The sequence below is a fragment of the Leptonychotes weddellii genome, chromosome 9, assembly GCF_054177405.1.
Source record: "Leptonychotes weddellii isolate Sample4059 chromosome 9, ASM5417740v2, whole genome shotgun sequence".
In the NCBI taxonomy this organism is placed as follows: Eukaryota; Metazoa; Chordata; class Mammalia; order Carnivora; family Phocidae; genus Leptonychotes; species Leptonychotes weddellii.
Window position 1 is genome coordinate 37,234,974 of NC_138377.1, and position 14,452 is coordinate 37,249,425.

Below are 14,452 nucleotides of genomic sequence, written 5' to 3' on the forward strand. Positions count from 1 at the left end.
AAAATCTTTAAAAAAAAAAAAAAAAAAGGTATTATGGGTTTGTTCCCAACAGTTACCAGAAGTATCTCTAACTTCCAGGAACTGTTTGCCTTCTGGTAATGCTTCTTGGATTATTTTTTTTTTTTAAAGATTTTATTTATTTATTTGACAGAGAGAGACACGAGAGAGGGAACACAAGCAGTGGGAGTGGGAGAGGGAGAAGCAGGCTTCCCACCGAGCAGGGAGCCCGATGCGGGGCTCGATCCCAGGACCCTGGGATCATGACCTGAGCCGAAGGCAGCCGCTTAACAACTGAGCCACCCAGGCGCCCCTGCTTCTTGGATTATTGGACTCTTCTACTTATTTGCATGATAACTTACTATAGGAGAAGTACTGGCTGCCAAATTCTAAAGTTGTAAGATTCAACTTTTTTCTTTTGCTAGAGGATGTAAGAAGCTTAGAAATAAGGCGCCTGGGTGGCTCAGACAGTTAAGTATCTGCCATCAGATCGGGTCATGACCCCAGAGTCCTGGGATCGAGCCGGGCATTGGGCTCCCTGCTTAGCGGGGGTCTGCCTCTCCCTCTTCCTCTGCTGCTTGCTCACTCACTCTCTCTCAAGTAAATAAAATCTTTAAAAAAAAAAAAGTTTAGAAATAAACACTGAAACAAGGAAACATCAGAAAGATGAAATTCTTTTTTAATTCAAGAAAGTTAGTCATAATTGCACAGAAGCTTCCTCAAAAGCTTTTACTACATTTTTTAAAAATCATACTGTGTGGAAACTATGTTTAAATATTTCAGGGAAATGGGGGTAAGCAATTTAACATTTTATCACTTTTATTCTCCATATAACTAGCTGTATTATTTTTATAGGTTTAATTTTTCAGAAATGCACTCTTATTTACAAAGTTTATTAAAAAGAAAATGCGCTCTCAGAAGACACCTGATTGCCCAGCATTATGAAGAAATAAAAAAGATGGAATCCTTACCTCAGATACTTATAATGAAAACATCAATAAATGTTTGTATATCTTATGAAAATAACATATACACAAAAATAATTACTTCAAGATTTAATCCTAATGTAATTCTAGAGGTTTTTCCGTTCTAACAGAATTAAGTTAGTGTTAATAAAGGGAAATTCTACATTACTTTGCTTTAATAATATTTAATCATAAACTTATTTTTTCATGCTAAGAACTTATGTAAGAGCACTCAACTTCTTCAATATTTGTCTACCTCAGTCAGTTCTTCTCTTAGACTAAAGACATCTAGTTTAAATTCTCTTACATGCAAGAGACAATGCAGAGAAAATGAAAAGTTCCTGAAGCACATATTCAAAGAACCATAATGTTTCCACAAAAGGAGCTGTGTTGTACACTGTCAACGATGCAGAAATTAATGACCACCTACAGACACAATGACAGGATAAAACACAACATCCTCCAACAATTACATTACTAATCTACAACTTGATTAACAGTGCTCTAAACATTTGCAACAAAACTATGATTCATATGGTGTCAAGTCTAATAAATAAACCACTGTTCCTTTAAAAATTCAAGATCATGAATTTATTGTACCAAACTTAAAATAATTCATGTATTAATATCCCTAAGTATACTAAAGAATAAAACCTTAGAAGTTCCAATTTTCCTTAATGCCTAGAATATGAAAGATGGTGACGATGGACACACACATACATGCTCATATGCACACACATTTAAGTGGAGGTATGAGGAAGGAAAATGAGACTGTAAGACCAATAAATAATATCAAATTTATGCAACAAAATGTTTTTCCACACTGTTTCATCATTAATCAAGGGCAGCCCAAATCAAATGTTCTGATGAAAAATTCCCAAATTTTTTAAATATTTTATTTATTTGAGAGAGAGAGAGCATGCAGGAGCAGAGGAAGAGGGAGAAGAAGGCTCCTCACTGAGCAGGGAACCCAACATGGGGCTTGATCCCAGGGTCCTGGGATCATGACCTGAACCAAAGGCAGACACTTAACCGACTGAGTCACCCATGTACCCCTCTGATGAAAAATTTCAACAATATCTTTAGTTCTTGCTTTTTAAAAATAATCACTTTGAAATAAATCAGGTTTTTTTTTTTTTTTAAAGATTTTATTTATTTTTGTGAGAGAGTGAGTGTGCCTGAGCACAAGCAGCAGGGAGGGGCAGAGGGTGAAGCAGACTCCCCGCTGGGCAGGGAGCCCGATGCAGGACTCCATCCCAGGACCCTGAGATCATGACCTGAGCCAAAGGCAGAGACTTAACCAACTGAGCCACCCAGGCACCCTAAATCAGATTTTTGAAGGAAAAAATGCATTACACTTCAACATACTTTATCATGGGTAGAAATAATGTAAGAACAAAAAAAAACTTCTCTAAAGGGAATTGTGGTACCAATAACAATTTTACAGTTTTACACAGGAACACTTACAACTTCGAGTAAACAAAGAGAAACAGTTTAAATTTATTTTGAACTCCTAAAACTATACAAAGGCATGTATTTAAGTACTTCATACAAGTTTGAAAATCTATATAACTATTCAAGATTTTCTAAAAGATAGAAAACCCAACAACACAGCGAACCTATTAGTCATGACATCCCTGATTATCCAGATCATGAGGAAGTTCCATCTATAAAAAGCTTCCTCTATAACTTTCACGTTAGAAGTATCATCTAAAGAACACCAAATTTGTAGGCATTGAAGAGTGACTCTGGCATTTTGGTAAGAGTGAAATAATTAAATAGTAATAGTAAATTTAGCTCTTTTTAGTTCAAGATGTATACTATAGTATGCCAAGAGGAAAAAGTCAGACTATAAGGATTTATAAATCTATGAAATGTTTTGTACTTGCCAAAACTGGCATCTCAATAGACCACTGAGTGCAGAAGAGTATAAAAGCAGTATCTCTGGAGGCACCTGGGTGGCTCAGTCAGTTAGGTGTCTGCCTGTGGCTCAGGTCATGACCTCGGGGTCCTGGGATCGCCCCAAGTGGGGCTCCCTGCTCAGCAGGGAGTCTGCCTCTCCCTCTCCGTCTGCCCCCCCCACCGCTCGTGCTCTCTCAATTTTTTTTAAAAAAGTGATATCTCTATTACTATGTTACATATAAATACTAAAACATAATTTGACAAAAATGACAAAGGTAAGTCTCTTTCAGTAATGTTAATCATACTAGACAAAACAATGCCTATGTAAACAGACAAAGCCTAACTCCAAACTGTTAAAATTAAAAGAAACAAAAGCAACAGGGATCTATCTACTAAATACAAAAGCTCTACCTGTGATCATAGCGCCGTTAGATGCTGGAGGATTGTAAGATAACAGTATATTAACTTTATCTCTCCAAAGATATAATTAGCTATCACTTATTAAGCTTCTATCATGTACTAATCCTCACAACAGCCTCTGCAAGGTAGGAATCACTATCCTCCTTTTATGATGAAATTGAGAATCAGAAAGCTACAGTTTTATTAAGGGGGATCAAAATGAGTAATAAATAGGCCTGAAGCACAGGCATAAAATGAACACAGGAGAGAAAGTCAGGAATTCTGACTTTACAAAAAGAAAATCTTATTATTGTATCTGTGTAGCAGTCACAATTAATAGTATATTTATATATACACATTTATATATTAAGAAAATATTTTGCATAATGGAATTAAAAACTTTAAAATTACATACCTTGGGTATAACCAATAGTTCTGTTACATAAAATCATCTGTGATACAGAAGTCCCTCTGCAGCCAAGCTCAAAAACTTCAGAAACCAAGAAACTTAAGAAATTAGCACTCAAATGTATAATGAAATTGACAAACTATCATGGGAATGCTAATTCTTATGGAAGGCCATCTAAACAATAGGTTAAAGCGTATCACAGGAATGCATAGGTTTTCTTTTTTAGTACTTTTTTTCTTAATGATTTTCTAGTCAGTGGAATAACCACCTGGTTTTGAAAACATTTGTGGTGGATTTTGGTTATAAAAAAACTTGTCATAAGAGGTTCTAACTAAATTAAAAAGCCTTATAAGCCTGCAGCACATTCTACAAAAGTCAGTCCATTCACCAGTTTAATCTAAACCTCCTCTACTCCATTAACTAGAACTTCCATGAGATCTGATCCAATTGATGTGCAAAACAGTAATTACAAGGCCTGAAAAAATCCTGAGTCTTAAAAAGCATGTCACAAAAATATATAATCAAAGAGAGTTTGGGTTTTTTTTTTAAGTTTTTATTTATTTGAGAGAGAGAGAGAGAGCACACTGAAGCGCATGAAGGGGGAAGAAGAGAGAGAATCTCAAGCAGGCTCCACGCTGAGTGCAGAGCCCAACAAGGAACTCAATCTCAGGACCCTGAAATCATGACCTGAGCTGAAACCAAGAGTCAGATGCTTAACCAACTGACCCACCCAGGCGCCCACAATCAAATAGATTTTAGTGTAAAATCTGATAGATTACATATATGTGTATATGCATTTTATATGTAAATTACTAAAATTAGTAACCATTATGTCCTTTAGATTTTCCTATTTTTCAGGTACAATGTGTTATTCTTATATTCCAAAAAGGTGAAAGAAGAGTAGTTTTAGAGTGTCTTATTGACAGCTGTATTTACCAGGAGTTAACGGCAACATTCAAATGAAGATACAAATTCCAATCCTAATTTTGATACCTTTTGAATGACTAAAAGGATAATGATACATTTCCATATATTACACATTCCTTGTCTTTCATGAAAAAATAAGAACTGCCAAATAAATAAATTATGCTAGGAAGCCCTGTTTTATTATAAGAAGAGGAACCATTTCCAAGGCTCAAAGAAACAAACAAACAAAAATCCATAAACTGGAGCTATTTATTATTCAACATTAGAGAGCAAGGTGTTACTAGATTTTTAGAAGTTAGGTTATATTAGATCTGTAATCTCTTTCAAAATTGGCTATTCAGCTATCACAGAAAAAATACTTACATTACGTAAGTCGTTACCAGACTCATTAGATAATTTTTGATCACCAATGATCATAACTCTTATTTGATCCAAACCAGTGGTATGGTATCCTCTTTTCTTTTATTTTTAATAGTTAAATTTTGAAATCATTTAAAGTAAAAAAAATGATATGGAGATCATTAATACTTTGTGTAACTTTCTGATTCTACTTATATAATACTTCACTAGGAATTAGAAATCAAGAAAAATTTCAGAAAAAAAGGAATTAAACCCAACAGGTAATAGTCACTCAATTAAAGAAAAACATAAAACATTCATGACCTGTGAGAGATGACACATTTTATTTTGCCATCTTTTAGGCTCATTATACTCTAATCATTCTTTATATGGGCTACATCCTTCAGTACCTAAATATTCTTTATAGCAGAGTGTTATATTAAATATACTTAAGTGAATAGTGCTTTTTAACATCTTAAATTTTTTAGGTCACTTGCTGTCATTATGCAGATGCAAAAAACTTAAATATTTGGAATTTTTCTCCTGAGTAAGTCTCTGTTTCTCCAAGTATTGACTATTTTACTAAATGTGTACTACCTGCATTAAGTTCACCCAATGTAATTATAAAAAGAAAGATTCTTGGGTTGCCATCCCCAGACCTAGTAAATTGAAGAGATTTGAAGTCCTCAAATCCTCATTTTTTAAAACAAGCAAGTGATTCTTATGTACACTAATGCGTGATACACGAATTACATGCAATTAAGATTCTAAGCTCTTTCAGAACAAGAATTATACAATTTCTTCTGTAATTACCCATCACAGAAAATCACCACAGAGAATGCTCAGTAGCAACTAGCTTTTAGAAATGCTAAAATGCCATTCATAGAGGATAAAGATCGGCTATTCTGGAGTGCAGAAGCCCAAAATGTGAAAACCTGAAAAGTATCGCTTCTGCAGAAGCATAAGCATTATATCAGTAAAACTTCACAAGTACTGTCAATGCAACCTTGATATTAAGTACCAAATAGGAGGAATATTAGTATTTGAATATGAATCATATAATCTTGCATAATTTTGCATATATGAATGCCTGTAATTTTTACCACTGGTTTAATATACTAAAATTATATTTACTTGATTTCTAAGAGTTAATATTAAACTTGGTTTCTAAATCTCTAACAACTATCAACAGCCACAACCAAGCTTCCTAAAAATATGTAGTTCAGAATAACAGCACTGTTGTGAACCAACACCAATTTCTAGGAGATCCAAGAAGAATAAAAACAGTTAGAAAATAGTAGTTACATAAAACAAATTGGTACTACTAATAGCAGCCGCGAAGTTAAGACACAGAAATACAATTTTTAACCAAAGCATGTTGTTCACAGCTTTGAGCATCACCTGAAGATGAATGATTTTTACCCAAAGCAACAAACCAAGTAAACTAAAAGTAAACCTATGGGATCATTTCTTTTCCTTCTTTAAGGAAACCACACCATGATTACATCACTTATACCAAGACATAAATATAAAAACCAAACAATGGTATAGATGTTCAGTGTAAAAAGATTGGATGTTATCCACAGGACTGTATAGTATGAATGTACTGAGAAGAGATTTGGAAATGTTAATCATTGCTATTTTCATCAACATAATGACAGCAACTCTATAACTACTACATTTAGGTTTTAGTTTACATATATTAAGACACTTGTTGCTACTCACGACAATAAAGTTTTTTAAAGCCAGTATAAGCTTATGCATGGAATGTTAAGTATGCATTCACATTAGTAGCACATATATCTTTCCTGAAAGGTGTTACGGAGACTTGACTGGGTCAAAAAATCAAAAATTAAGCTATGATCATCTAGACTTGAATCTACTCTAGTCAGAATTTTTTTAGTCTTTAAATTCTGTGGTAACATCTGTATTACCCTTATGTAAGACAGGCAGCAATACAATAAAAGATTACAACTGTACAATCTTAATTGTCATTACAGGAAAAGTAAAAAAGTCTGATGACTTACAATACCAACTTGTATGAACTTTCTAATGGAAGAAAATAGCCATATAATTTAACTTTCTTGAAAAGAAATAATCTAGGTATTCTAAAAAAGAAGTACATTCTTGGATGAAATAGCCACAAGTGACCAAAGAAGTAATTATTTTTGTTACCAGCAGGTGTCATTAAAATTTTAGCCAACTATATCAAGTAAATTGACAGTAAAGAATACATATTTCTCCGCCAACGTAATTCAGGGTATTTACAAAATAGAGGTATGCAATCCCAAATTAAATCCTATGTATTAAATTAACTACTTACCCACAGTATACCAACTAGCATCTGTCAATTTGCTGATAATAGCCTCCTGAAAGGATCCATCAGATGTTCTTGTTTCAACAATAGCTCCAACCTAAAACCCAGTATCAAAATTTCATTACCAAATTTAAACAAACCAAATTACTCCCACCAACTATGACCTGGGTTGAAAAGAAAAAACACCTATGATTATTCTACTTTACATTGACTTAGATCTTTATCATTTATAGTGCTCATATATTTATCATGCAATTTGAACCCCAAAATGCTTTGGCACAAGTAAGGTTATTACTACCCTTACTTTACACATTGAATACTGTGGCTCAGATGAGACGATGAGAACCCAGTCTCTTTAGTCTTACTTCAGAGCTTTTGTACTATATCACATTGCCTTCAAGGAAATTGTGGAAATATAAGAACCAGACACCGTAAGATAGCAAAAGTAGCTTCAATTTTCTTTCATAGAAACATCGAATATTGGATTCAGCATTCGTATTTAAGGGACCTTTTAGATAAAGGTTCACCTGAGAGAGGGATGGACCAGTTGACCTTCTTTCAGCTTCCAGACCTTTGTATATCAGATATTAACCGAAGTGGTATTCTGACATAACAAAGATTTATTACATAAACAAATGGCCATAAATGGATGGAAAACACAATATAGGTACCCACTAAATTGAATTATGAAGTCAACATACTTTACTTGTTAAGTTAGAACAACATAAGATTCAAATTTATGATACCAGTATATTCCTTAGCAGGCTTAATACCTCTGATGACAATGTAAAAAAAAAAAAGAGGTATTTAATCCAAGAGTTCAAAACAAAAGGTGGCTGAAAACTCATGTTTATATGTACTAACTTACCCTCTGTAAGATGACTTATCTTTCTAAACTAAGGATACAGCCAGTGTAATATAGTTTATACTAGCTCTGTAACACTTCATTTGTATTTTTGTTTTCTGATTAACATTCTTATAAATTTTAAAACTACCTACAAACGTAAAATTCAGTAATTTACCATATGTATTTGTGATTTATCATTACAGATTTTAAACTGCAAAACATACGTACTCTTAAAGGACCCTTTACTTGGTCATCTTGCACCAACTGTGTAGTATTATCCTGTTTCAGGAGTACCTGCAAAACATTTTTTGCACAATAATTTGCACATTACTTTAAAACAGCATGTTTATGAAGTCTTTAATCTATGTGTTCTTAGCATCCTGTACTTACTTCTGTTTTAATACTTATTACACTGTCTTATATTTATGTTTACTCTCTCTCCCATTAACTGTGAGCTCCTTGAGGGCTAGAATCCTCCATCATTACACCAGCAGTCAGCAAATGTCAATGCATATTACAGGCACTTCATAAATGTTTGCTGAATTAATGAACTATACAAGATTTATAATTTGTAGTGATTATTGCAAAAGTTTAAAACTGCCTTCATTGTTTCTTATCAACAAGTTATAAAAGGTTCTGTCACAAAGTATATAAAAAAACAGTATCAAACTTTTATTGCCCACATACAAGGTACACAAATTAAAACCAGAACACTGTTGGTCCTTTATAAAGTGAACCTAAATAATCATGATATGTAGTTCAGTTACAAATAAGTACTCCTTTTTACTACAAATCCTCCCAAATACACAGTGTAATCATTCACATAGAGCAAGTACCCAAATATGAAAATTGAAATTCCATATAATGTATAAGACCTCCCCAATCACTGTACTGATTTTAAATAAATATATCAAGAGCCACAATATTAACAGAAAGTTTAAATTCTCAAAGAAATCCAAGTAAATATTTAGTAATCAAATCCCATATAGCTGACATAGTAAAAAGGCCAAATGAAACAAAGAAATGTCAAATGATACTGTAACAATACCTGAAGAAAAATTTCATCAGATCAAAATTTAAACAGAAATCTTATAATAATCACAGATAAATCTATTTATCTGCCACACAAATCATACTCTCCTAGTTCAATGGTTCTCATATTTCAACATGTACCAGAAACACTTGAAGGGCTTGTTAAAATAAAATCACTGGACCCTACTCACAGATTTTCTGACTCAGTAAGTTTGGGGTCTGGGCCTGAGAATTTGCACTTCCAACAAGTTCCCAGATAAGGCTGATGCTGCTGGTCCAGGGCACACTTTGAGAATAACTGCTCCAGGTCACTTACTCATTCAACATATTCTGAGTGCCTACTATGTATTGAGCACTACTCTAGGTGTTGGGGATAGAACAAGTCTAACATTTCCTCCTTTTATGGTGCTTAATTCTTGTAGGAAAAGATCAGATAATGGAAGTGAAAAGCAAACTGCAAAACTGAAAGTACAACACGATCCAATAACAACAACAACAATACTGTTATGGTAGGCACTGCATAGTATCTGACAGACCATATCGAATCTTTCTGGAGTGGTATCACAAAGAGGACATTCATGAACTTTATTATACAGCTCTGTAATGTTAAAGATGTTTATAATAAAATACGGATTACACTTGTAATTTTAGTAAGATTACTAAAAATATTTATATAGGAAAACTACTGGACGGAAACACAAAAATGTTAATAGTAGTTTCTGAGAGGTAAGCTATGGGTATTAATCCTTTGGTACTTTTCTGTATTTCCAAATATTGTACAGGAATAATGTGGTGACCTTTTTTCTGGTCATAAAAGCATCTTAAAAATAAAATTCTTGGGTGCCTAGGTGGCTCAGTCGGTAAGCGTCTGCCTTCAGTTCAGGTCATGATCTCAGGGTCATGGGAGCAAGCCCTGCATCGGGCTCCCTCCTCCGCGGGAAGCCTGCTTCTCCCTCTCCCACTCCCCCTGCTTGTGTTCCCTCTCTCGCTGTGTGTCTCTTTCTGCCAAATAAATAAAATCTTTAAATAAATAAATAAAATTCTTCAATCATTTTTTAACACTGTCTTAAAAACAATTTCCACTATATTATTTTTAATAATCACTTGAAATCATCTCTACCTAAACATTATGAAAGGGAAGAAAATAGATCATAGCCTAAGTAAGCATGCCACAACAGCAGAGAGCCAAATAAAAGGAAGTCTCATAAACATGGTGTTTTCAGAGAAGCATTTTGGAATAACTTCTCATTTTGAGTTCTTTATTTCTTAATTCTTAATGTGCTTTTCCAACAGTTTTGTACAAAACAGTGCTTTCACATAATAATGATTCAATAAAATGTTGATTTGCAGTCTTCCCCTCCCCAATTCTCTTCAATCCAGGTTGCATTAAAAAAAATTACCTTTACTTTTACCAGCCTTTTCACAGTCTTAATTTTTGCCTCACAGAAGGCACCTCGGTACTTGGCACTGACATCAGTTCCCACTGTCAGATAGGCAGGCTCATCCGCCGCCTGATGAAAAAACATAAAATGTGAATGTCACTACTATTCTCCAACCTCAAGCCTCATTAAAAGTTTCTGTATTTAAAGTAGTAAGAACATTAATATTATTTTTTACTAATGTCATTAATAATTTGGAAAATACCCCTAAAGCAAGCAATTACATTCCTTTACTACATAAACTATATCCTGACAACAGAAAACATTTTAAGTTTTAACTGAGAAGTATCAGTAAGGACATATGATAATGTTTTTTCCTCCAGATATAAAATGTTTCAACAATTCTATAATTTATTTAAGAAATGAACACATTTAAAAACAAAACAAAACAGGGGCACCTGGCTGGCTCAGTCGGTAGAACATGCGACTCTTGATTTCTGGGTGGTGAGTTCAAGCCCCATGGTGGGCGTAGAGCTTACTTTAAAAATAATAATAAATTACAAAATAAAAAAAAAAAACAAAAAAACAAAACCTCCAAAATCAGAAAAGGTATATTCATAGTAAGTGTTTCATAAGACTTTAAGTTATTTAATTATGGTCTGAAAATTTTGTCTTCAAATTAGAAGAAATATTGCTATTAAGATTAATGCTAATAATACACAGTTAAATGTTTAATATAGCTACATTAAAGCAATATCTTTTTGGATACAGAATAACTGCATAGATAAGAAATGAAGCCAATCATTGAAGCTTTCCATAAGGAAAGCATTATTTGGGGGGAACCAATGGCTAAAACTACATTTAAAAAAAATCTAAGTCTTAGGGCGCCTGGGTGGCTCAGTTGGTTAAGTGGCTGCCTTCAGCTGAGGTCATGATCCCAGGGTCCAGGAATCGAGCCCCACATCAGGCTCCCTACTCAATGGAGAGCCTGCTTCTCCCTCTCCCTCTGCCTGCCGCTCCCCCTGCTTGTGCTCTCTGTCAGATAAATAAATAAAATCTTTAATAAGGAAAAATAAAAAATTAAAAAATCTAAGTCTAAATTCAGCTGATAAATGCAGAGATACGAACTAATGGCTCAAAACTTGGTGCTGTACCTAGTTTATCACACTAATCTTCCTGGTATATTAAAAAAATAAGCTTTATTAAAAAACATCTACTTTTAACAAATGGCCATAATCAGAATGATACATTGAAAGATGTGGGAAATTTCATTCTACCATTCATTTTAACCTTGAAGTAACAGAATGATTGTTATTCTGTCATTTTACCTACTTCTTTTCTAAAGTTAAATGTATTCATATAGGCTTGATTCAATATTGCTAAGTGCAAAGGTAACAGTGTACACTTCAGAAATAACACTTTTAAGTAGAAAATGATTTTTCCTTTTCCAGTAAGTTGTCCCAAGTAACATTAAAGAAGGCAATGTGTCATTTCCAGGAGAAAGAAAGAGAAAGTTTGGGGAAATGCTATATTTCAGAGTTTAATACACCGAAACAGTAAATGAGTAAGGAATCAAGTACCTTTTAAAATTAGTGCATTTACAATAATGCAAATTGAAGATACATATCAGACTTGAAATATTCAATGCCACTGCAGTACACAATGCTATAACTTCCTTTCCCTTTAAGTATCACATACGATGTGTGCGCTATTAGCTATCTTCAGAAGAATATATCTTTTTAGGTTATACGTAGGTTTTAAAATATTTACTATAATGACAACTAAAACAAAACATTAGTATCAGTTCACCTTCAAATATTTTAGCTACAGAATTTTTCACAAAACAAATGATCTCTCCCTTACACAATGCACATAGTCCTTCCTTAGAAAATCATACTGGCACTGAGGAAGAAAAAAAATTTCAAAAAATCCCCCAAAGAACCAAAACAGGACAAAAGCTTTACTTCTGCAAAGGTTGCTGCCAACACAGGAAGTGTTAAAAATACTAGCCCAAAGGACAACAATGGAAAGGCTGCACCAGCCTTTCCAAAGTGCTAACTGCTTCAGAGAGGGGCCGGACTGACTGCATTAGACACAATGATCATTTCTCACCGTTTCAACACGTTCTCATTTTCAGAAAGCGCTGCTTAGTAGAGGAATCAATTTTGAGTAGAAAAAAAATATGACATTCCACAGCACCAGCCTCACGACAAGCAGTGTCCAGGGCACGAGGTTCAGAGCAGCGCTGACTCCACTTACCTTCATTTTTATTGGTGATCTGTGGGGTTCCAGCTCAACGAGCTATCTTCTCCGTCGCTAGAACCATGGGGAGGGGAAAGACAGGCACAGAATCAGTCAACAGAGGGGAGCGACCCAAGGAAAGAAAGTAAACAAACGCCAGAGGGGAGAGGCTAAACCCTCACTAGCGAAGGGATAAGATCCCCCGGAGGGCAGCCAGGACGCAGGAGCTGAGGAAGCAGCGAGAACCCCTCGGGCGCCAAAGGGCAGCCCGTTCCTCCCCGGAGTTCGCCAGCGGCCCACCGCGCCCCCGCCTTGCTCGCCACTTTGACCCGAAATGCTCAACTCGGGAGCCCCAGGACCGAGCGCTCTGGAAAAGGGCACGGCGCCGTTTGGGCTTCCCCAGGTCCCCCGCAGGCGGGTTCGCCGAGCTTTCGCTCAGCCGCCCCCCAGATACCCCGACTTCGGCCCGCGCCCCGCCTCCGCCGCTCGGCCCCCTCGGCCCGCCCCGGGCCCGCGGTGGCGGCAGCGGAGTGTCACGGCGCCATTGCTCTCCTTCCTCCGCTCTGCACCATGTCAGAAAGGAGAAGCGCTTCTTCACCGATGGGGCAGGGGCCGCGGCCTTCAGCCGGGAGGCGCGAGAGTGAGGGGAGACCCGCGCGAGGGAGGGGGCTGGGGGGGGCGGAGAGGAGGAGGGGAGGTGGCCCGGAGAGGGTGTGGGAGGGGAGGGGAGCCGCACAGCGGCAGCCGCCGCCTCCTCCCCGCGCCCGCCTCAACTTTTTGTACAGCCCAGAGAGGTACCTGCCCCCGGACCCTCGGGTCCTGCCACGGACTCCACAGGGAAGGACGCGCCGCGGAGTTGGGGACCGGCTCCCCCAAGCAGCCCGCTCCTCACCGCGCGGAAGCAAACTTAGCGGCGCGGCCAGCACCACAGCCATTTTCCCGGGGAAGCCGCCGAGGAGGCGGCTGCGGCGGCGGTTCCTGCAGTTGCTGCCGCTGCTCCACGACTTGCCCCTTTGCCTGCGCTCGCCGCACCGCTTGCCCAGCACCCCCTCCCCACCTCCGAAGCTTCCAACTGCACCGGGACCCCGGGCAGCAGCACGAGCTGCTACTGCCGCTTCGTCCACTCAGTATCCCCCACTTCCCTTCTCCCCACCTACCAACTGCGGGTGAAGTGCGCGCTGTCAGCCTCCGAGTCCTCCGCCCCACTGACCCCCGTGGGCCCCCGTCCGGGCAGCACCACTCCCGGCCGCGGCGGCAGTTCCTGCGCCCGGTTCCCCACTCGCCCGATTTACTGCCACAATCCACCAAATAACAAGCTGTTGAGCAGACTCGCTTCTACACGAACTCCTATTGGCTGCTCATGACGCCGAGGAGCTTCGGATTGGAGCTCCCTACCTGCCGTCCTCATTGGATGTAGCGATGAAACTTCACGGATTGGTGAGAAAAACAGCAGGTAGGACATCTTCCACTTATGATTGGCTGTCTCCGAAGGCTAACGTTACTGGAGAATCGGGTATTGAGTAATCAGGTCCTGAAAAATGATTGGTTGAGGCGACTCCGGATGTGCTTGACTGAACACTGATTGGTAAATTGAGGGGTCAGGAAGAGCAGTTCGGCACGAGGATTGGCGGCGAAGTGTCCCATGGAAACCGAACCCGGAGCTGCAGCCAGGATTTGCACGGGGGCGGGGCAGGGTCT

The 14,452-nt window shown here is 37.6% G+C and overlaps 1 protein-coding gene across 4 annotated transcripts in view; it reads right to left on the reverse strand.

Moving 5' to 3' along the window:
- The window catches only part of ARID4A (AT-rich interaction domain 4A), a 65,731-nt gene extending 51,655 nt beyond the window's left edge, over positions 1-14,076 (reverse strand). The window contains exons 1-5 of one of the 4 annotated variants that reach the window (XM_031039844.2): positions 13,912-14,076; positions 12,773-12,829; positions 10,535-10,645; positions 8,331-8,396; positions 7,262-7,352 (exon numbers count right to left, since the gene is read on the reverse strand). In XM_031039844.2, coding sequence (XP_030895704.1) covers positions 7,262-7,352; positions 8,331-8,396; positions 10,535-10,645; positions 12,773-12,778 — 274 coding nt within the window. In that variant the 5' untranslated portion in view covers positions 12,779-12,829; positions 13,912-14,076. Of the gene's footprint in view, positions 1-7,261; positions 7,353-8,330; positions 8,397-10,534; positions 10,646-12,772; positions 12,830-12,936; positions 13,305-13,552; positions 13,572-13,911 lie in introns of those variants that run through there. The other 3 variants (XM_031039847.2, XM_081830453.1, XM_081830452.1) reach the window with 3 other exon arrangements.
- Between the last annotated feature and the right edge of the window lie 376 nt (positions 14,077-14,452).